The sequence below is a fragment of the Lissotriton vulgaris genome, chromosome 3_1, assembly GCF_964263255.1.
Source record: "Lissotriton vulgaris chromosome 3_1, aLisVul1.2, whole genome shotgun sequence".
In the NCBI taxonomy this organism is placed as follows: domain Eukaryota; kingdom Metazoa; phylum Chordata; class Amphibia; order Caudata; family Salamandridae; genus Lissotriton; species Lissotriton vulgaris.
This window is the reverse complement of record NC_141689.1, coordinates 38,344,550-38,369,689: the sequence shown is the minus strand read 5'-3', so window position 1 is coordinate 38,369,689 and position 25,140 is coordinate 38,344,550. Positions and strand designations below refer to the sequence as shown.

Genomic DNA, 25,140 nt, shown 5'->3' with positions numbered 1-25,140 from the left:
CCCAGGCCCCCTGCCCCCATTCAAAATGCATATATTAACGGCCCGGCCCAGCGAGAGAAAGGGAGTGACACCACTCACTGCCTGTTGATAGGTAATTGAAACATCTACCTCCTGAAAGGCCACTCAGGCACCCATTGGGCGTCTTTCGGCATGAACAACACAGACACTACCCAAATCGGCCCCCCAGGCTGCCCAAAAAAGCAGCCCACAGCTGGAATTCGGATACCGGCCCCTCGGCCATTGCCCGAGAGCCCCCGTTACCAATCCGAGGCTGACAAAAGCCATTCAATTGTATGTGTCTACAAATTAAGGAGTGATCTGGTGACCTCAGGACACCCCCGCGCCGCACGGCCACCAGCTGTAGCATGTGCGTTCCCCCCGCCGCTGTCCTCAGCCTCGCTGAGCCCGACCCGTCGACCCCGCCCCCCGCCGTAATATCTTGCGTGTGATTTTCTCTTGTGCTGCTTTTTTCCGTTTTTGCCATCCTGTTCTGTCCCCCATATTGTCTGCCTGTTTCCCATAGTGTGTGCCTTATCGTTGTTCTGTGCCGTTCTCTGTGCCCCTGTGCCCCCCGCCCCACTCCCCGCTTCCCGCCGCCTGCGTGCGGCCATGCCCCCTTTACCTTCTGTGCCCTCCCCGCTCCCGCCTCCCAGCTGCTCCTCCCTCCCTCCCTCCCACTTGGCCATAAATGGTGACCGTGTAGCACAGGTGTGACCTGACCTCAGGACACCCCCGCGCCGCACGGCCACCAGCTGTAGCGTGTGCGTTCCCCCCGCTGCTGTCCTCAGCCTCGCTGAGCCCGCCCCGTCGACCCCGCCCCCCGCCGTAATATCTTGCGTGTGATTTTCTCTTGTGCTGCTTTTTTCCGTTTTTGCCATCCTGTTCTGTCCCCCATATTGTCTGCCTGTTTCCCATAGTGTGTGCCTTATCGTTGTTCTGTGCCGTTCTCTGTGCCCCTGTGCCCACCGCCCCGCTCCCCGCTTCCCGCCGCCTGCGTGCGGCCGCGCCCTCTTTACCTTCTGTGCCCTCCCCGCTCCCGCCTCCCAGCTGCTCCTCCCTCCCTCCCACTTCGCCATAAATGGCGACTGTGCATACGCGCAGCGTTGACGCGCAGCGGGCGCGCCGATTGTGCGCCAAAGGCGCGCCAAAGGTAAGCCCGTCTGCGCCCGTCCGCGCCTGGACCGTCCCCAGCGGCAGGACCCCTGGCCCCCGCAGTCCCCTGCCCACCCGCCGGACGTACGACGCCGCCACCCTCAACACACTCAACGCCGGCCGAGTCCCGGGCTGCTACCGAGCCACCCCGAGACGCACAAACGGACCCTTCTGCTGCAACGCCTGAAAGTTCACCTGCATCCGGACCTGCACCACTCCAGCAGTGCCCAAGACCTCGACGAGCAACAGCAGCAGCCACCTGAGATGCATCCTGCTCAACACCCGCTCCGTCCACAGGCACGCCATCGAGATCTGGAACCTGCTCGACACCACAGCCCCAGACGTCGTCTTCTTCACGGAAACCTGGATGAACGCCTCCTCCGCACCTGACATCGCCATCGCCATCCCAGACGGCTACAAGATCATCCGAAGGGACCGCATCAACCACACCGGAGGAGGTATCGCCATCGTCCACATGAACACCATCCGCATCACGACCAACACCTATGACACCCTCGCTACCGCCGAGCACCTGCACTTCCAAGTCCACATCAACCCCAAGACCACCCTCAGAGGCACCCTCATCTACAGACCCCCTGGACAACGCACACAATTCAGCGAAGACATCGCCGACTTCATCAGCCCGCATGCCCTCTGCTCCCTGGGGGACCTCAACTTCCACCTGGAGAACAACAACGACCGCAACACCACCACCCTGCTGGACAACCTCGCCAACCTGGGACTCAAGCAACTGGTGACCACCCCCACCCACTACGCCGGACACACACTTGACCCGTCTTCTCATCCAGCAAAGACATCGCCTTCAGCCACGCCACCGGACTCCACTGGACGGACCACAGCTGCGTCCACTTCAGCTTCGCAAGGACCACGATCCACCACCACCAGCAACAGGCTGCACGCAGGAACTGGAACAAGATCACAGCCGACCAGCTTGCGTCCTCCCTGAGCACGAACCCTCCCACCAGCACAACGAACCCTAGCCAGGCGGCCACCAACCTCACGAAGTGGATCAACGACTGCGCAGACGAGCTCGCCCCCTGAGGACCCCGCCCAGCAGACCCGGCAGCAAGAAAGCCCCATGGTTCACCGACGAACTCAAGAGCTCCAAGAAGAACTGCCGAGCCCTCGAGAGAACCTGGCGCAGAGACCCAACACCGGACAACATGACTGCCCTCAAGCTCGCCACCCGGAAACACCACCAACTCATCCGCGCCACCAAGAAATCTGCATTCAAGGAACGACTGGACAACAACGCACACAACAGCAGAGAACTCTTCAACATCGTCAAAGAGCTCTCCAACCCCAACGCCGGAAACAACGACATCACCCCTTCGCCAGACCTCTGCAACTCCCTCGCCTCCTACTTCCACAACAAGATCGCGGACATACACAACAGCTTCAGCACTCAACCGACGAGCACCACGAGCGAACCACCGCCCCCCACCACCACCCTCCGCTCCTGGACTCCGATCAGCACCAAAGACACCGTCCGCACGATGAACTCCATCCACTCCGGAACTCCAACCGACCCCTGCCCTCACCACGTCTTCAACAAGGCCGACGCTATCATCGCACCCCACCTGCGGGACATCATCAACACCTCCTTCAATACCGCTACCTTCCCGGAGAGCTGGAAGCACGCCGAACTCAGCGCTCTACTCAAGAAGCCATCGGCTGACCCCACCGACCTCAAGAACTACCGCCCCATCTTGCTGCTCCAGTTTCCTGCAAAAGTCATCGAGAAGACCGTCAACAAGCAGCTGGCCGCCTTCCTCGAGACGAACGGCTCCCTCGACCCCTCGCAGTCTGGCTTCCGGGCCAACCACAGCACCGAGACCGCCCTGATCGCAGTCACCGATGACATCCGAGCGCTGCTCGACAACGGAGAAACAGCGGCCCTCATCCTCCTCGACCTCTCCGCAGCCTTCGACACTGTCTGCCATCGTACCCTAGTACAACGCCTCAGCAACGTCGGAGTCCAGGAGAAGGCACTGGAGTGGATCATCTCCTTCCTCGCCGGTAGGACACGGAGAGTCCGCCTCCCCCCGTTCAGATATGAAGCCACCGAAGTCATCTGCGGCGTCCCTCAAGGCTCCTCGCTCAGTCCAACCCTCTTCAACATCTACATGAGCCCCCTCCCAGACATCGCACGCCAGCACAACCTCAACATCATCTCCTACGCCGACGACACCTAGCTGATCCTCTCCCTTACCAACGACCCCGCCACCGCCAGAGCCAACCTTCCCGAAGGGATGAAAGAGGTAGCCGAATGGATGAAGAACAGCCGCCTGAAACTGAACTCGGGCAAGACGGAAGTCCTCATCCTGGGATCCTCACCCTCCGCCTGGGACGACTCCTGGTGGCCCCCCGCCCTAGGCAGCGCACCCAAACCAACAGACCACGCACGCAACCTGGGCTTCATCCTGGACTCCTCCCTCTCCATGACCAGACAAGTAAACGCCGTCTCCTCCTCGTGCTTCAATATCCTGCGCATGCTACGTAAGATCTTCCGGTGGATCCCCACCGAGACCAGGAAGACGGTCACCCAGGCCCTCGACACCAGCCGTCTGGACTACGGCAACACCCTCTACGCTGAACCACCGCCAAACTTCAGAAGAGACTCCAGCGGATCCAGAACGCCTCAGCACGACTCATCCTGGACATCCCCCGTCGCAGCCACATCTCCGGACACCTGAGAGATCTGCATTGGCTCCCGGTCTACAAGAGAATCACCTTCTGTCTCCTCACCCACGCACACAAAGCCCTACACAGCCAAGGCCCAGGATACCTCAACAGCCGCCTCAACTTCTACGCTCCCAAACGCCAGCTCCGTTCGACCAGCTACGCCCTCGCCGCCGTCCCCTGCATCCGCAGAGCCACCACAGGGGGACGGTCCTTCTCCTACCTCGCCGCCAAGACATGGAACTCCCTCCCCACCCACCTCCGCCTGACCCAGGACCACCTCGCCTTCAGGAAGCAACTCAAGACCTGGCTGTTCGAGCAGTAGCGGATCCCCCCCCAGCGCCTTTAGACCCTCTGGGTAAGTAGTGCGCTATATAAATACGATGATTGATTGATTGATTGATTCTGCAATCCTCGCCATTCAGATAGACTTCTTTTCCCTCCCTCAGGCACCTATATGTAAATGATAATAACCAAGCTTCATGGAGCTAAGCGCTGCCTGAAGATCCATATCTGCCTATAGCATAGTATTTCATGCAAACCTCAAACTTAAACAGGCTAAAAAGTAACGTTATGATACCGTGGATAAGCCACACAGCTGAATCGGATCTCCAATGAGTGACCACTTCTAACCATTCTCATAGCGCGCCCTGAGAGTGATCTCACCACAGTTTGTACTGCTAATCATTCTCAGCATACGCTACGAATACGCTTTCACGTTACACGTTGCATCAAAGCTTCCGTGTGACGTCATGTACGGCGCCCGTACGCAAAGACGCAAATGTTTTTAATTGTTTAAAAACATATATTTATGTATTTAATGAACATACTAACAGAAGACATTATCTAGGATAATTATGAAAACATTTTTTTAAGTTCCATTAATCCTATATTACTTTTTAAAGCAATTACACAAGTCACGGTGGAACATCATGCGTACTCGCATCGTAAGAGCACAGTAAGCACAGCGTAAGCGTACGCAAAGCCATGTGACTTTAAAAGAAGAGATTTGATTGGTTCATAACACTTCCTATTGCACTGTTGAAACTTCTGTCCCATTTTAATATTTCTACTTTGACTTTCTAAGAAGAAGCATCTCTTCTGAGAATCTTGTCAAATAGAACGAAGTTTACCATATTAACAGCAATGGACTCATCTTCCTGCCATTCTTCTATGAAATATTTCATTCCTGAAGAACTTCCAAAGAAGAGGAAAGAAGCTCTAATTTGGCAGTTTTTTACTTTTTCAGAAGGGCAAAAAAAGGTTAATGCTCCAAAAGTAACCTGTAAAATTTTCCAAACTCTTTCAAGGGGTGATCTATCTCAAAAATGCTCCTTTGGCACAGCTAATATGGAGCAACACTTGAAGAACTTACACCCCAACAACTTTGCTCGAGCTGCAACCCAGAGGTTGAAGGACAACCCACCTGCTACTGCACCAACCACATCAACTGCTGCAGCAACATTTTCAGCAAGCAGTCCACACCCACAAATTGATCCTGATGTTGCTAAAGTTAAAATTCTATGCATTTATTTCAATAAACTTTTGTATTATGGGAAACAGTCTATTGACATGATAAAACGCAGGAAGCAGGAGCATTGCTGTCTTCGACATTAGTTTTTTTTCTTTGTTCTTTTGTTCCTGTTGGACACTTCCAAGCCCCCCATTATAGAAAAAAATTGCTCCCGGGATTTGGCCCCCCCGGGAGCTAATTAAGAATAAAACGAACTTCTAGTTTTTTTTTCCTTTTCTACCGCGTACAAGTACAATATGCGTACCCTGCGTTTTTTTATTGTTAAAAATAAATAAATGTTTGCGCCTAAAGATCCATGTGGGACCCCCTGAGCAGGCCTAGAGGGTCAACATGTTTCTACCCTGCCCCATTTCCTTATTTTTCAACTTTGCTTTACTGTTTTCTTGTGACTCGGTGCTACCGAGGCACAAGATGGCTGCCAACACTTCCTGGTTTGGAGTGTTGACAGATAGTTGACATCCAATCAGCATGCAGCTCGTGCTCGTAATTGTATGGATTTCGGTACGCGTGCCGTACTTTGTCTCTAGATATCGCTATAATTTTTGATTTTCTTAGGAACTACTGAACGGATTTACACCATTTAACAAAAAGCACAATCTCTACCTCTCTGCCAAATTTGGTGTAATTCCGTTCAGCCGTTCGGGCTGTAACCCTGGCTAAAGGTCCCTATGGAAAATTGCATGGGGAAAACAAGTTTTGGGACCCCCTTTTTTTCGGCCCCCACTTGATGAATCACCCCAAACAAAGTTATTCCAAATAGAATGTTGTGGATTTCCTATGGAAAGTAGGTCCTAACTATAACTACCTACTGGCGACCGCCACTAGGTAATATATATATATATATATAATATATATATATATATATATATATATATATATATATATATATATATATATATATATATATACATAAATGCAAGAATTACATTTATAGCTTACATCAGGGCTCTTGGGAATGCCACCCCAATGCCACCCCCAGGAGCCCTCTTCGGGCAATAAGAACATCCTCAGGATAAAATGCTACTTTATTGGACATGTAAGTATTTTCATTTAATACATATATGCAAATCAGGCCTTACAAATACATATTCAATTCTATCACCCCCCCCGCTCGTAAACAATTCCTCACAACAACCTACCCAAACATTGTTCTGATTAATCCACCCCCACAACCTCTATCTACATCTCCGGCCTACCTCTTGCCTTATTCCTTTCTTCCCTTTTTCCCTATGTCCGAAGCTATTCAGAATACCCCCAACCCTTCCTGCCTTTCTTGATCTTCCCCAATTCTGCCACCAGGAAAAACCCTGACCCAAGAGTTTTCCCTGTCCCCCATTACGCTTGAAAACCAAAGTTTTCTTTGTTCTGACACGTTTTTGTTATATAAAAACACACACTGTCGCTGAACAGATGAAATACTTTATTATTTTAAGATAGATAAATTATTCACAACTTTTGCCTAATAAGACAATTACCAGGTAAAGAACTTTGAAACAAGAGAAATGTTGCTTGCTTAGTGAGGAGTTATGGTGGGGGGTGAAAGGGGAGGAGGCATAAGAGAATGGAAAAAAGGTGGGGGCATGGTGGGGGATAAGAGAAGTTTACTACAAATATAATAAAGCTGTTGCCCAACAGCTTATCGTTAACACCCGGCTTTTAATTGCAAGATTTTTGTAATCATTTCTTTTATATTCAGAGTATTAATCTTGTTGCCAATAAAAGAAAGATGCACCGCATTGTTTCGAAAAAAATGATAGTCCTCTTTTGTAATATCACTATGGGCTAACCAATAAAAGCAATTAATTGAACAAAAGCGATGTAATTCTCTGTTCACTTTTCTCCTTGCCCTTTCTATTTTTGCTAACAATTCCAAATCAGCTTTTATTTCTATGAGCAACCCCAGCCCGATAGCTGCACCAAATCATTTTCCCCCAGGTGAATTAATATAATTTCAGGTTTACTCATGAAAGACATTTCACTCATCAAGGCATTATTGACCCCACTTCATGCCACTTTTCCCCTACCAAACACCGAAAACTTCATCTGAACGAAAACCCATATTTTTCCCAAAATGTGTCTTCTCTGCTTGCTTTGCAGCCCACGTAACGAATGAATGTCCAACTATCCATACGCGCTTTTGTTACAATTTGAAACCAGGCGTCAAACCTGAAAAGAAATAACAATTAATATGCTTGGTTATGTACTTCAGTATCCAAATCTCTAATGTATCTAAGGCAACAGTCCGAAGACCAACGCTCAGCTTCTTTACATTGCTGAGTGAAAACCCCCACCTAGCGGCTTCTGAAGCAGCACAAATTCTAAATGAATAGATACCAAAGTTGAATGGGTTCACACCTAAGTTCTTTACACTCTTTCTCTGAATTGGCAGCAATTGGGGAGCCTTGAGAGGGGAGCCATCTTGATGCCTAAATACAAATTAAAAAGCAGCGCCTCCCACCTCTAGAAATTCCAACCAAGCTTAAATAGGGCATAATGGTCCTTTTATTCTTTGCAAAATTATTTTGGAACCCCTACCAATTTGATCCGTTTTGAAACTTTCGAGAAAAATACCTATGGAATTCTTAACAAGAGAAACATTTTTAACTTTGGGGTCATCATTTTTTACTTTTCCTAACAATTCGGATATTCTGAAAGCGCTAAAAAAGAACCAGATCATGCATAGCTTGAATAAACAATATAGAAAATCAGAGAAACAGATCAATCTCAAACATTTTGTTATGTTATATAAAAGTTTTCGAGAGATTGGCTCTTGCTTTAATTGACCTCTCTTTTTTATTTTTGCCCAACCTTGAAGTATTCTTCTACCCATTTCCACCGCTGATGGTTCATATCCCTAAAAGAACTTCCCATAAATGGTCACACCTGCTAATTTCTCAGCTACTGTTGTTGAAGAAATATTCTTTTCTACGTTTATCATAATGAATTTAATTATGTCATTCTTACGTTTCTTACTCCCTTCGTTGGTATTAGCTCTATAAGAGGCACCTGAATCTAGGAACTCTAACCATGCTCTCCTGTAGGCCAATTTGGTGCTTTTTGCCAGAGAGTTTTCAATAAGTTGCTGAGCTTTCAGTTTGCTGAATCCTATACCTTGTTAGGCACCTGAGTATTCTGCAGATCTGCTCTGGGCGCCAAACCACGGAATCTCTGCCACTGAAAACGAGATAGCGCATCTGCAATGATATGGTCAACTAAAGGTATGTGTCTAACCTAGACTACTATGTTAAACATTAGGCAGCCCAACATGAATCTTTGTAAAAACCTCAATAATTGTTTGTCTTTGGCCCTCTGACCCTTTACCAAATCCACTACTGGTATCTACATGATACAACACTGTCCTGTTTTCTAGATTCTTCCCCCAAACTGCCAATGCAGCTATTAATGGAAAAAATTCAAGAAATGCAATGCTTTTCTTTTCTGAAACCCATATAGCTGGCCAATGTTCCACCCACCATTTTCTGTCCCAAAACAGAACAAATCCATTTGCGCCAAAAGCATCTGAATGTAGTTGCACCTGGCAGACAAAATCTTTGTCTAATGACCAGATTATGACACCATGAAATGCTCTTAAGAACATTAGCCACACTTCGAAGTCAGCTCTCATGTTAGCAGATATTCTGATTCTGTAATGTGGCAGCTTAACACCAGACATGGAAAAACCAAGTCTTCTACAAAAGGTTCTACCTGCCCTTACTACACGGCAAGCAAAATTTAGATGACCCAATAAGCATTGAACCTCAGACAGTGTCAACTTATGACACTTTCTTGCATGCTCTAATATACTTGTCATCTCCAGTATTTTCTTGTTTGGAAGTCTAGCTTCCATTTTTATCGTATCTATCTCAATGCCCAGATATGTTAAGCAACAATTAGAACCTTCGTTTTTTTCACCTGCCAGTTGCACCCCTAACTCTTTCGTCACCAATTTGAATTCTCTTAATGCCTTTTCACACTGTTGGGAGCCCGCAGCTCCCATAAATAAAAAGTAATTTAGGTAATGTGTCACCCCAAGAAATTGCACAGCCAATGGGGAGCGCTTTATCAACGAAAAAATGTCCTTCAAAATAGATACCCAGCAGAGAGAAGTCTAATGGATTCACTAGTAATAGTGGAAAGGCAGATTTGATGTCACATTTTGCAAGCACTGTGTTGGCACCCATTTTTCTTATCATGGCCAAAGCTGTGTCAATGGAAGCAAATTTGACCATGGAATCCTTCTTTAGCTGGGAGATCAAAGGTGGGGCTAATGCTCCTAGTATCCATTAAATTAAAAGGGTCAGTAAGAATGTTGGATGTTCAATCCCCAAATGTACTTGCCATAGAATTTATGGACCCAAGCCACGGCAAAACGCTTGTGATAAATTTTTATAATGCAGAGGAGGGGGGGCAACGCAACGAACATCTTCTTCTTTTGACCCACTTTTTAGAAGATTATAAAAGTCAACAAACCACTTTCGTGTATATTATTGTTTTGGGAGATTTTAATATTCATTTGTGTGAACATAATTGTCGAATAAGGGAGGACCATGGTCCGCCTTTGCTTCAGTCCCCCATTTTGAACATACAATGAAGGGGGAGGCTCTGGAACATTTTCTGGCATCCTGTGATTTATATGAACCGAGCTTTTATGACAACCAAGAGAGGGTTTCTACATTTAAGGGTCGGGAGAATAATTCAATTATCGACTACATATTTATCTCACCGGCCTTGTTAAAACATGTAATTGTGTATAATGCATTTTTGTCCCAATAATGGGGCATATTACCAACGTTTAGCGATATTTACCGCTAACGATGCTTAGCAACACATTTTTTAACGCTAACATCGCCGGAAATTATTGCAGAGATAACTTGCTATTAGCAAGGTTTATCTCAGTAGTGATAAAAATCCTTGCTCTAACTGCCAATTGAGAGATTATCGCTGGAAAACCAACGATAATCTCTCGAAGTTTGGAGTTAGCTTGATGATAGGGGCTCACAAATTTAGCCATGATATCCACCTTCCATAGGATATCATGGCTAAGTCAGGAAAATACCAGGTGTAAAAAAAGCAGTGCTAACCGCGGTTAGCGCTGCTTTTTTTTATCACTAACAGGGTTAGCGAATTCCTTGATAATAGGAGAAATGTCGCTTAACAACATTTCTCCTATTATTTTTCTCTGGAACGCCCCCTTTGCATCTCATTAGAGATGCAAGGAGAAGCGTAGAGAAAAAGGGTGCTAACATGCGAATTTGCGTGTTAGCACCCTGTTGCTGATAGGGAGATAATTTTATCTCCGCTTTCTTGGCTTTTAAAGCCAAAAAAGCGGAGATAAATCCCTTGATAATATGCCCCTTAGTGATCATAATCCAGTGATTATTAAACTTGATTGCGGTTTTAAATTTCGAGAAATAGGGTTGGGGGTTAGAGGGCCAACACATGTTAAAACAAAAGAGCAAGGGAGGAAGCTGAAATGGTCTACAATTATACCTGAAGATCTGTTAAATAGTTTACTTGTTAGAGTTAAGGATGAACTGGAAATATGTAATAATCAGTCTCCACAGGGGAAGGAAATAATTATTGCCTTTGAAAAAATCTGTAAACAGGTGGCCCTCGAACTTACACGCCCAGCTAAATATAAACAGGTTATACTGAAACGATGGTTTGATTCCAACTGCTCTAGGGCGCACCAATCCTTGATGAAAGCACTGAAAAACAAACCCAGAGATAATCTTTTAATTAAGGGTCTAAGGAAAGACTATAAAAATGCCCAGTTAACCATAAAAAAGGAAATTAAACAAAGAGCCTGGGAAAGCCTAATGGACACGGCAGTATTGAAAGTGCTAAGTTTTGGGATATAGTTAATAATCCTCTTTTTACCGGGAATGAGAATGGGCAGCTGGACATTAACATCCCAGAGCAGGACTGGATCTCCCATTTTGAAATGATTTATGCTAGTAAGACACATTTTCCACCTTTTTTGTCAGACACGGGAGATGATGAAAAGAGAGATGTGGTTTTTAGTACAAAGGAGGTGGAGCGGGCCATAAATGATACCAAAAGTAACAAGGCGCCAGGCCCAGACGGCGTGCCTGTGGATTTATTCAAGAGTAATCCAAAGGAGTGGGCAAACATCCTGACAAATGTTTTTAATTCAACTGTTAAAGCAGGTTTTCCTGAAACATGGGCTAAATCTATCATAATACCGGTGTTTAAGAAGGGACAAAGAGGGGACCCGCGCTGCTACCGACCCATTTAATTGATTGATTCATCGGTGAAAATTATGGGTAGAGTCATTTAGAACAAATTGACAAAATGGTCTACAGACAATAATATCTTGTCGGATTGTCAGTATGGGTTCAGAGTAGGCAGAAGCACAGAGGATCAGTGCCTGAATCTTTATCTGCTATCACAGAAGTACACTAGAGCGGCCAAAGGGATGATTTATCTTGGTTTCATGGACCTCTCCACAGCGTTTGATCTAGTTAATAGATCAAAGCTGTGTAGGATGTTACTGGACCTGGGTTTTGAGCCTAGCCTGGTATATTTTTTAGCAGACCTACATAGGGATTGAATCGCGAGTGTAAGGTTAACTCAGGAAGGCGCTTGCTCACGGTCTTTTAAATCAGGTTGAGGGGTCAGACAAGGGTGCATTCTGGCCCCTCTCCTTTTTACTCTATATGTTAATTCTTTAGATAAATATTTGTTAACATCTACACTGGACATCCCTCGTATAGGAAAAACTTCCATCCCAGTTCTCCTATACGCGGATGACGCGGTCCTAATAGCCCGTACCCCACTCGGTCTACAAAGACTTCTGAGTACGTTTGGTGTTTCCCTGTACCTGGTTGTAAACAGTGCTAAATCTCACACTATGGTAATGGGGCCTGGAAGAAAGAAGGCTAGAACATTTTTCTGCAAGGATGCAGAAGTAAAAAGGGTAAAATCCTTCACATATCTGGGCATTCGATGAATTGAACTTATGGCAAAAAAAAACTCAATGACCAGGGCAACTTCGGCCGTCAAAAGTTTCGCCCAAAGACTAGGAGGCAGGCCATGCGAAGCTGTACTTTCCATCTATAAGGCCAAATGTCTTTCAGCAGCAATGTTTGGTTCAGCAATCTGGGGGTATAAGCAAGCGGAGGAATTACAAAAAGTTGAGAACAAATTCTTCCGTTTTATCCTTGCAGTCCCTCAATCTTCCCCTACCTTTTCAGTAAATCAGGAGCTAGGGATGGGGTCTATGGCAGATTCTATTAGTGTGGCCCCCCTTATTTGTTGGCTGAAAGTATGGATTAATTCAGACCTACACCTAAATCATCTGATAATGAAAGACTGTCTTAAACGTGATAAAGCTAAGGATATCCAGTGGTTTTCCTACGTTTGCCATGAGCTGAGGCAACTGGGCCGACCTGAACTATTTGAAAACCCGGCTTCTATTGTTAAAGGGGACATTGTTTGGGTGAGAAACAATTTTATGGCCCGTAGAGTCATGGAGAGGGAGGCGATTGAGCTTAAAAAACCCCTTGTAAGAGCACTTTATTTACTGTCCAACAGATAGTTACAAGGCCTTTACACCGCATTTTATTGACAAAGTTTAGGTTTAACCTAATGTATTATGCCTTGGGAGTCTGTGATGGGTGGAGTAAGCCTGAGGATACGGCACTTTGCAAATGCAATGAAATGTCTAAACAGGATACAATGCACTTTACTTTCTTTTGCGGATATTATAACGAGAGAAGGTCAACATTTTTAAAACCCTTGTTAAGATTTTCGGGGATTGCCCAGGCGAGGCCAGTTTTACTATACTTACAGAAGCTTAATACTCCCTGTGTAATTTTTAATGTGGCTAGTTTTCTGGTTGCTGCTATTCGTGCAAAGAAGTTAAGATGTATAAATAATGTTGTGGGAATGGATATTCTGTGATCATGATCTCTTCAACTGCATTTTCACCTACCTCATGTTTTTAACCCCATGGCTGCTCAGCATATTCCCATGCTGTGCTGAGAAATCGTTACTCCCATTATGTATGACAAGCTGGGCTCGTCATCAGTGTTTGAGGAGGCTACTCCATGACGAGCCCAGCTCGTCATGAGCCTGGAAAGGGTTAAAGTATGCCTTTTGATAAACTTTTAAATACACTGTTAATGACGGTTTTTAAAAACTTTTTATGATGTTTTTACAGAGTATAATGAATGGAATTTTTGTATGTTTGTGTGTACTTTGTATGATTTTAAATAATCGAATAAAGTGGTATTGACTTGACCATGGAATCCTCTTTGGCGATAAAATCATTGAAAGAGAGACCTTGAGGCCATGATAAATGTTGCATCTTTTTAAATTCCCCTTCAGTTTTCTTGGGAATTACGGCCAAGGGATAAATAATGAGGTCTGGGAATGACCAATAATCAAAAGGACCTGCCATCCTCCCTTCTTACACTTCCAATAGAAGTTTCTTTCTCACCAGTTGAGGGAATTTGTTTTCAGATTTTAGTTTTCAAGGGAATCTGCGCATCTAGGCCCTTGATAACCTAGCCTAAACCCCTCTCTGAAACCCATTCCAACATTGTTGCTTCGTTTGTCTCAGGATAACATTTAAACCAATGGCATAAAGTTTCCACATAAATTGGTGTAAAATCCCTTGTTCCCAGGGTAAAATGCATAGCCTCTCCTTCTATTCTGGTTAAAACCTCCCCAACTGGACTGGTCCTCAAAGCATTGCAAAATGGCATGTTTCCCACCGCACCTGGAGCACTCGTGTTTTTATTTGCAAGGGTTAGGAACTGCCAGGCCACTTGCGGTGTGCATAGAAGGTGGAGACCTCTGAGGGTACATCCATTGAACCCAGAGCTCGTTATCCACCTCCCCTGGTTTTTCAGGAATTAAAACTAATCTAGTTCGGAAATCCTCATCGTAATGTAGCCAAGCGTACCCTCCAAATTCAGAATAAGCTTTCCTTATTGCGTCTAAATATTTGAATATCGCCACTGATCTGTCTGGAGACTTTTGAAATACACAATGGCAAAAATAATGAAAGCTGATGTCCATGAATCAATATTAGTTGGTACCCTTGGCCTCTTTGCCAATTCCCACACTTTTTCTCCTGAACCTTCCTTTGATTGTATTTCTCTATGAAAAAGTTTGAAAACATCTACAAATTCTCCCTTCCAAATTTTTTCTTTGGTAGCCTTATTTAAAGGAGAACCTAAAGGCATTGATAACCCCATGTATGGTAAATTCTTTTAAAAATAATCTCTTGAGACGCTTTAGTATCTCCCCCTGAACCCAAGTCAACTCTCGTTCTGATTTAAAATGTTCCCCATCGTCCTCAATTTCGCCTTCTTCTAATGACTAATGACTCAAAAACATCATTGCCCCATACTTGGCCTACCACCCCCACTACCCTGCCCCCTTCCTCCCGCTCCTCTTCTACCTGGACATACCCCGTCCCTGACCCCCCCATCAAATACTTTCAAGTTTATGGCTTTAGCATAGTGCGCCGCTCTCTTTGAATCCATCGGTGTGGGAAAATTTACCTAAAAATTCTCCCCATCCTTGTTAGTTTTGTTGCAGGACGCAAGAGACCTGTCAAAAACTTCTTTACTGCCCTTTAGTTTGCTTCGCAGCACCTCTCTCCGATGGTGTGCAAAACACCTGTAGATGCAGCCTCAAGAACTCTTCTGCCCTTCAAACTAGCTAATCTTCCTTCATTGTTAATTTCTTTACGGACCCAAATCCAATTCCCTTCTGATTCTGGTTTACTCGCCATATAAACTGCAACTGCTCTTTTATTTTTGCATTTCTTTACTAAAAGTTCCTTGTCCATCTCTAAATCCCCTGGCCCTGAACTCTTAGCTGGTGTGGAGGCACTCTGTTTAACAGTTTTATTAGAATTTGCTAATTTAGTTGTTGTAAGTCCTGTCTGCAATATTGTGCCACCAGCCTCACTAGACACCATCGGGGACAAGCTCCTTTCTGTTGCCAGAGATACTTTAAATTTAGTTGCATTTTGTTGTTTCCTGCCAAAAATGTGAATATCTTTCTTTACCTCACTAACGGCCATATGTATCAACATCCTCATTTGGAATTCCCAAATAGCGATTTTTTAGAAATTGCTATTTGAGAATTGCAAAATGTATCAAAGAAATCACAATTTTTTTTAGAATTCTTAGTATTCCTTAATTGCGATTAGCAAATTGCGAAATCGCAATTAAGGAATACTTTCCCATTCATTTCTATGGGCCAGGAGACCCATGGGAATAAATGGAAAGTCATTCTCAATTTGTGATTCGCAATTTGAGAATTGCAAATTGAGAATAATTTCAAGGGTGCCAGGGTGTCATAAGGACACCCTGATGTACCCCTGAAATGAATGTGTGCACATATGGCGCACATACATGGCACCTTTGCAAATGCCAAAAAGTGCATTTGGGAAATAAATCGCAAGTTACCACCAACTTGAAGTCAATGGTAATTTGCGATTTCTTAATGAGAAATCGCACAACTTGGGTGCTTCATACATAGCATTTAATGAATCGCAATTTGCGATTCCTTAAATGCTTACACAAACTTAAGGAATTGCAAATTCTGCGATTCCTTACATTTGCGATGAGATTATCCTCATACATACTATTGGCTACATGCTTCTGCCTCTACCTATCTACAGAATGTCTGCAGTACTGAAACTGAAAGTTCTTATCTGAAACCTCTGTCGAAAGGAATTTGCAGTGTATTTTCCAACTAACACATTTTGGATTTATCTCTTCATCTTGAAAGCTGTGAACATAAACTTGGATTAATAGTGTACTGCACTATAGTGAGTTTATATTTGTTGGCTATTCTCACTCATTATTTTTTACGGGCTTGATCTTTTAAATTGGGCATCTTGTAGGGTGTTTTTTAAATTTCTCTGGTCTGATATTTTCCTTTTTATATTACATAATATTTTTCGGGTGTCTTAGACATATTTCAAAATGCAAAACATTCTACACCTCCGTTTTTTCTTCCCATCACCTGGTGAAACCAATTGTGCAATTTTCCACATGGGAAAAAGTATTTATTAACTAATTAAAGGTTTGTTGTTCCAATATTTCTTCTGGAAATAAAACCTCTATGCATATACATTGCTTAGGAGCAGAGGACCAAAGAAACATTTGAGAATGTCTCTGATTTATCAGTTGATTACCCGGATTCAACATTATGCTCTTTAAATTAATTTGATATTGCTTTAAAAAAGCTGGACATACATATTTTGCCTAGGTTATGAACTATACTGGTGCATTTTCATTTTTGCATAATGCAATAAGGCAGTGATGAAGCTGTAGAAGATTATGCTACAGCCCTAAGAAACGTTGCTTCATGTTGACATTTGGCGACTATGTTGAAGAAAGGATTAGGGATAATTTTCTGTTGAAGTGCAATATTGATAAGATCAGAGAGGAACTCTGGGTTAAAGATGATCCCGAGTTGAATGAAGTTACTATCCACATAGCTAAATGGACTGAGCATTCTATGGCATGTGTGAAGGAATTATGGATTCATAAAGATAGTGTTGCTTCTGTAAAATACGTTTCCATAAACTGAAAGTTACCCAAAATCTGTCAATATGTCGAGAACTAAAGTTACCTGGTACTCCCAGTCATGTGGCCAACAGCAAGTGATGTCCTCAACCAGAGTTGTTTACAAAGCCTGTGGCAAAAGGGGGCTATTTGCTCAGTGTTGCAAAAGTGTTTCCGAAAGAAAAAATGGATTAAATCTCTTCTGAGGGTCAAGATGTTGTACTTCAGGTTGTAAATGATGATAATTGTATTTCCAAAGTACCCTGTGAAAATCCATCCAATGCGGTTTCCTCAAATGGTAAGACTGTAAACATGATTTTGGACTCTGGGGAACGCCTTTCTTTGATTTCTGGCATTATTTTTCTTGTTTATTCAAAGGCAAAGTGCTATAACATAAACCTGATGTTTATCCTTTTAGCCATGATGGTAAGCCCATTAACTTGATAAGGTATTTGGAAGCTAAAATAGAGTTTAGAAGGGACCAAACTATGAAAAATGTGTGAGCTAGTCAAAAGTGATCCTATCCTTAATTGGCCTTGTAAGTGTTTTCACACTTCGTCCTTAAGTAACTTTGTCGTAAGTATCAAAACAGTCATTGACAGTAGCACAATAAGCGTTTTATTCACGCGTCAAATAGTTAAACAGTTTCCAAATACTTGGCAGTAGATAACAAAGTGTGCAGGGCGTGGTCTTTGGAGTTTCAGGAAAACAGTCTTCAGTTTCTCTCTCTTTCTCTAGGTCACTCTTCCCCGTAGGACACTCGTACCGACGTCTCCCAAAAGGCAAACAGAGGAACACTACCGTCACAAACTGTATATATTCTTAAAGCTCTATGCGTGCACCCGTCACCAAGAACTTGGGGTCACCGAGACTCGTGGTATCTTTATTTTGGAGGAAGGGTCAGGGTAGAGAGGAATGGGGGAAGGGAAAGGAACGCGTGTTTCGCATGTAGCGTGCACCACTTTATTTATGCCACAAGCCCAACAGTCCTGTGCCCTCCAACCTCCTCCTCCACCATTCTCCCCACGTTACTTGCCTTTGGCTACGGTCCCCGGTGACCGTAGCAATGGGTATAGCGGTGTCCTGTTGCTTAGAGGGACAGCCGGATACGAGCGCGATGTGTGTTGGGTAAACCTCCCGTGGGTCAGCTCCGCCGCTCCGCTTCTCCTCCTCTGTGTTTCCAGTGCCTGGACTCTCCACTCCAGCTCCACGTGTTCCGTCTTCCGATACTCTGTCCTGCGTAGCTTCGCCTCCTCTTCTGCAGCCGTCCGTCACAGCCTCGCCTCTTCCGGATCTCCAATCACCCGTCGGCCTACAGCTGATCCAACGGCTCTCTTTTAGCTTCTGCCCGGGCCCCTGCTCCTCCTTTATGCCGCAGACTAGACCGCTCAACTCCTCTGGTTGGAGTGGACCACTTGAAGTTCCCGGTAGCTCGGGTGATAATTCCCAAGTTCTGTACCCTAGCATGCTACTTAGATGTTTTCCAGATACTTTCTCTGATAAAGCGGGTTGTGGTATGGGTTATATGCACCGCATCTGTTTAAAGCCAAATGCTGTCTTTGTTACTTGGAATGTGAGAAACATATCTATTTCTCTGCAAGAACAGCCTAATGAGATGGTTGCGGAAGACTGTTTCCTTTTATCTATCATAACTGAGATGATTTCTCTACTTTCTGAGGTAAAATATTTTAATACTTTGGAGTTAATGTCTTCTTGCAATCAGGGTAAGTTGACAGAAGATTCAAAGACCTTCACTTAATTCATAACTCCTTTTGGATGTTTCAGGTTCTATCGTAAGTAGTTTGGTCTGTGTGCCACCTCTGCAGTGTTCCTAAGGTTGATGACAATTTTGTTATTTCCTATGCCTAAAGTGCATTTTTTCCAAGATGACATGCTTATCTTTAGTGATACTCCTAAAAATCACATTAATTCTGTAAATAGGTGCTTGAAGTCTTAAAAAAATAAGGGCTTTACATTGAAAGTGAACAAATGCTAATTTTGTTGGGAGGAATTAACCTATTAGGTCATGTGATTTCAAAGAATGGTGTCCGTTCCAAAGACAACCAGTTGACATCATTTTTCTTCACCCAGTCAAAATAAAGAGGTTCATGTGTTTTCTGAGAATGGCAGAATTTTATTTCAGGGTTATTCAGGATTTTGCTTGTACTTCCAGTGCCATCAGAAACGTTTTTTGGAAAGGAGCTTCCTTCCATCTTCTGATGTATTATCAAGGAATTTACCTGGATAATGTGGCTGTAAGAGAGAACTGTCATGTGACGAAAGAATATATGTTTGATAGTATGAATAACAAGCAAACAAATAGGGCACAAAGACTGGGACTGCCCTCATTTCTGTTATGTTTGTTTAATATTTTTTGTAAGGTACTTGAGCAATATCCAATATATAATGGGTGCTTGTATCCAATTGATTGCAGAACTGGTTATCACAGCAGGAGGCGAGAACATTCCTCCAGTTCTTATTGAGAACGCTCTGAAAAAAGAGGTGCCCATCATCAGTAACGCCATGTTAGTAGGCGACAAGAGGAAGTTCTTGTCTATGCTGGTGACTCTGAAGGTAAGAAGGCAGAGCTTGCTCATGCTCAGCAATGAAGGTAAACAGGAACCCTTGATCATACTTATCACCATGAAGGTAGGCACTGAGAGCTCACTGATGCTGATCAATCAGAAAGAAAATGGGGAGAAGTTGTCTCTTCTGATCACTCTGAAGATTTGAAATTGTGCATGCTGATCCTTGTAAAGATAAAATGGAAAATGCCTAAAATGTCACATGAGATAGATATATTATCCATTCAGATCACTCTAACGGTAGGAGATGAAAGGCATCTGTGCAGATCTCTTGAACTTGGAAGGGGTTTTGGCCATGCTTATCATTATGGAGGAAATGGAAAAGTTGTATGTTTGATTATATAAGGAGATGAAAGAGATTACACACACTGATGACTGTGAAGTTTTGGAGAAGAGATTGTCTATGATGATCATTCAAAAATCATAAGGTATAGCACATCTATGCCGATTAGTCTTAACGTGAAATGGAAGAGCTTGTTCATTATAAGGGGAGGGATGGTGGTTGTGTCCATGCTGATTACTGCAAGTAGAAGGGCAGGTCTTGTTCATGCTCATCACTTACAGAGTAAAGTTATAGAACTTATATAGCAGTTTGTCCATGCTGATCAATCCTAAAATAAGATGGACTGCTTGTTCATGCTGATAATCATGAAAGAAGAATGAGTAACAATTCCATATTCTAAAGGTAAATGGGCTGAGCATGTGGTACGCATGTGGTACATATTCTGCTCGACCTAGAATATGGTAAAATTGACTTACACACAGGTAATATGCCTCTCAGGATTGCTTTTGTGCAGAAAGGTATCTCTTTTTGCACAAAAACAATCCTGCCTGCAATGCAGGCACCCTTGCAACATGGTGCGAGGGGGCCTGCGTTGGCCCTAGGCTGCCAGAAGTGGAAGGATTGCCCTAAATAAGGCACATCTTGCCCTTTCCCTGTCACCCAGTACAGTGCAGGTGACTTGCTGCAATGCACTGTGTGGCATTCTCATAAATAAGCTCCTAAATGCTAGAAGTGGGCCTGAAGCACTCATTGTGCCATCAAAAGTATCCCTCTAAAATAGGACTCAGGCCTGCCATTGCAGCCTTTAGTGGACTTATAAAGTGATATTATGACTCAGCAAAATAAATATTTTTCCAGGTCTGAATCTTCCTTTTGTTAATACATATGTCACCCTAAGTAGAACCTAAAGCACAAGTGTCTTACCTTTGGTAACGATATATCTGTAAGAAACATTAGTAGTGATAGATTCCTTTCCTTAGAATTACCTGAAAGTTTTCGTCAGCAGTAGCCCTGCTTGTCGGTAGGCGTTATTGTGCAGCTCCACGATCATCGTTGGCGTCGTTGGCGCAGAGCCATGCAAGAAACTGACCACTGGTGCCTTCAAACTAGGGCCCTGAAGGGCTGACCTTAACCCTAGAAAATCAGTTCACAGAACGGGGAGGATGGGTGGGGCGGTAAGGAATCTATTGCTACTAACGCTTCTTACAGATATATCATTACCGAAAATAAGTAACTTGCGCATCTGAAAGAAACACAAAGTGATAGATTCCTTACCTTAGAATAGATACCCCACGGTGTAGCCTCAAAAAAGAGGGGCTAGTCTTGCCAGATTTTAAACTTTACTGCATGGCTTTCCAATTTAAAAATATTTGTATGCTGCTGGGGAAACCTCTGACCAACACCTGGGGGGCTATATTGGGGAAAAGAGTTAAGGACAGGTTGAAAGTTTTAATATCTGCATTAATATTATGGTCAACAGTGACAAGACTTTTAAAGATGGGTTATTTGTCAGACTTGGTCCCCGTTTAGGAATCCCTGGGAACACCGGTATTTTGGAAGATGCATTGAGCTTAACTTTGAAGCAGGCAGGAATAAATTATTGGGGGATCTCCTGTCCGGGGAAGGCTTGACCCCGTGAGGGGTTTTGAATAACAGGTCAGGGAATAAGCTATCTACGTTTAAATATCTCCAGCTCACCTCTTGGTTTTCAACCATTACGGAGGAGGGGGGGGGGAAACTGGGACTTTGAAGCTGCTATACAGGATAAAAATTCAGGTGCCAAAGAGGTAGCAAAATGGTACGGTCAATTTCTAGAGGCTGAGTGGGATGGAATGAAGGCTTTATCAGAGGTTTGGTTAGGTATTCTGCAAGAAGACTGTTTACAATATTTGTGGACCGAATCCTTAAATACTCTATATGCCTACGTCTCACCCGCAAACCTTAAACGTCATCCCTTTTTTGTTATTCACAGGATTATTGGACCCCTGAGAGATTATCTAAGTTTGTAATGCAACATGTTCCCAGTTGTAAGAGGTGTAAACTTTTGAGAGCCAGTGATGTTCATGTTTTCTTTACCTGTCCCGGGATCCAAGACTTCTGGAAGAACGTTGAAAACATCTTAAGGGCCATTTCTATTAAGGATATTGCTCTGACAGAAATGCTGGTGTTGTTAGGGGAAAAACAACGAGTCCCGACAGATTTTAAATAACACACAAAGGGGATTACTTTTTTACTTGTTGCTCCTGGCAAGAAGAGAAATCTGTAAAAGATGGTTAGACTCTGAGCCCCCATATCCACCAGCATGGTTGAACTCGATAAAATGAACATACGTACAGGATACTAAAGGCAACCCTGGTCGCACTAATGAGCTGTGGAAAGATTAGGTGACATGGTCAAAATAGGATCTAAAACCTTAAAATAGGTGGGGCTGGATATCATCTCGGATAGAAGGTCCAATGATTACATCATGCCAGGAGCTCATTGGAGGTTTGACCCAGTTTCTCGCTCCTCTCCTCCAAGATTCGGGCAAGGGTGGCTCGGAGTCTCAATCTGCATGGACCACAAATGTAATGAGGGTACCGAAACGGTCCAGAATGCATTATTCATGGTGAAATGAGGACGAACAAGAAAAAAAAATAGAATAGATACCCCAGCAATACCAACCCCAGTGGTGGGTCTGCGAACCAAGATCACACCAGAAAGTCCTGGAGAACAGAACGGCCAAAGAAGCCGTCTCTCAGGACTTGGCTGTCCAGGCTATAATGCTTGGTAAACGTGTGCAGCGAGACCCACGTAGCTGCCTGACAGATGTCATGCAAGGGAACTCGCCATCCCAAAGCAGTAGTGGCTGCCGTCGCCCTGGTTGAATGGGCGTGCAGCCCCACCGGAGGCTCCTTTTTAGCCAAAGAATAACAAGCCTTTATGCACAGAACGACCCACCGAGAGATGGTCCGCTTGTGCAAGGCCCGACCTTTCTTGGCGCTCACGTAGCCAACATAGAGTTGTTTATCCACATGGAACTATTGTGTGCGGTTCAAATAGAACGAAAGTGGACGTTTTAGGTCCAGATGGCGGAGGCGAAAAGAAGGTGGGCAAAGTGATGGTCTGCCCGATGTGAAAGGCAGTGACAACCTTTGGCAGAAAAGAAGGACGAGTCCTTAGAACACCTTTGTCCGGATGGACAGAGAAAAAAGTAAGTTTAGAAGAAAGAGCCTGGAGCTTACTCACTCTTCTGCCAGAGGTGATGGCCACCAAGATGCTGTCTTTGAAGTAAGAAGACGGCGAGGACAGTTGTGAAGTGGCTCAAAGAGAGCACGCATCAAATATGTCAGAACCAGGGTCAACTCCCACTGAGGCATTAAGAAAGGAACAGGAGGGAAAAGATGAGTAATGCCTTTTAAGAATCTATTTACAACAGGGGACTTGAAAAGGGAAGGCTGATCTGGAAGTGTAAAAAGGCTAAAATGGTTAAGAGATAGCCCTTGATAATGCCAAGAGCAGGGCCCTGCTGGGCCAAAGAAAGGTGGCATAGAAGGACCTCTGAAAGAGGGGCAGAAAGGGGATCCACAGCGTTTACTGTGCACCATGCCACAAACTTATTCCACCTGCAGGCATATACCGTCTTAGTCGAGGGACGCCTGGCTGGCAAGATTACATCACAAACTTCGGTTGGCAGGTCAAAAGATGCCAAATGCCGCCGCTCAATCTCCAAGCAAGGAGGTGGAGGCTGGACAGGTTCGGGTGGAGGACCGTCCCCTGGTGCTGCGACAGAAGATCCTCCAGAAGAGGCAGTCGGATCGGGGGATCGATAGCCATGCTGAGCGGCTCGGGATACCATACTCTTCGAGCCCAGTCCGGAGCTACAAGGATGACTTGGGCCCTTTATCTTCTTCAGCACTCTGGGTAGAAGTGGTATAGGCGGAAAGGCGAATAGTAGACCGCAACTCCACTCATGACGAAAAGCGCCTCCTAGCGTCTCCTAGCAAGTGCCTCCTTGGAAATTTCAATGAGCCGAACTGATGACATTGCACGTTCTATTTGGTGGCGAATTGATCTAACCCAGGCTCTCAAAATGTTTTGAATGTGGCTTCCCACCAATAAGCCACACCCAATCACTGCACTCCCACCTGGGAGGCAAATATATCATTACACCTTTGAATAATATACACTTTTAAGCATGTCTTACCACCCCTGGCACAGCAAGACTGCAACACAAAACAAACAGCACCTTTTGAAAATGAATTTTATTTACCAACATGCAAAGACAATCACTTTTAGAATAAGGCTTGGGGTTTATTACATAATACTCTGTAAACAAAGGCTGTCTCAGATACCAAATGTATTAGATTCAAATATATGTAGCAAACTTATAATCTAAAGGCATGAATCAATAACTGAGCAAACTATTATACTGATTAATAAACAAGCAATAACTGATATAAGATAAGATACACTGGACGTCCTACAAGAGATCAGAAAGATATATATACAGAGTAGAGGATCACTCTGGATGTGCACCTCCCACACCACAAAGAAAACACCTCAAACGATCACAGCCACTGGCTCACATCACAATGGCAATAATCACAAAACTCAATACATCACCGGATGCATACACTGCCCACTTCTGGCCGGGGAAAGTCTTTACACAGCTGGGGATCAGAGCTCAGCAATCAGGGTTCAATCCGAGATAGACACGTCTGCCCTCCCTCGGAATCCAAACTCCCAAACTTACAATTCCACCAGACAAGTGGAGGCTCCCCCTTTTAATACAAATGGAAACATTGGTCGATGCTTCTAGCAAGCCTCGCCTCCTTTTCCCATCAGATTCCGTACCACTCCGTGCCAAGGGCACAGCATTGGCTGATCAGGCCTTTGCTATGACTTCGAGAAGGACCCTGTACATTACTTCGATAAGAACCGGTTTCTACCAGCACACAGAGTGCAGAAAAAGCAAAACAATGCTCTTAAGCTCTGCAGCTTCGTGCAGGACAGAAAGGCCCAAAGCAAGATGGAATTGAGAAGCAAGATGACATGAGAGCATGTCAAAGGCAATAGTCAGCACTGCTATGAAGCAAGGTAAAGTCAGAAAACAGAATGGTCAAAGCCACTAGTAAGAACTCATAATTCTCACTAATGCACAATACAATACATATTCCTACACAACTGCACACCTTCAAATGCACATCCCACACGCTCAGCTCTTGGCAAGACTGTGCCACTCAGTAACTACTCCCACTGAAAGACAGCAAGATTACAGAACAGAAGAGAAGCAGGCAAATGCAGGACCATCATACATTAAGGAACACACTAAAGTCAATTAAA

At 44.4% G+C, this 25,140-nt stretch overlaps 1 protein-coding gene across 1 annotated transcript in view; it reads left to right on the top strand.

Annotated features, from left to right (window-relative positions):
• The window catches only part of LOC147725884 (long-chain-fatty-acid--CoA ligase ACSBG2-like), a 428,421-nt gene that overhangs the window by 326,293 nt on the left and 76,988 nt on the right, over positions 1-25,140 (top strand). The window contains exon 11 of the mRNA XM_086960024.1: positions 19,382-19,521. Coding sequence (XP_086816150.1) covers positions 19,382-19,521 — 140 coding nt within the window. The remainder of the gene's footprint in view (positions 1-19,381; positions 19,522-25,140) is intronic.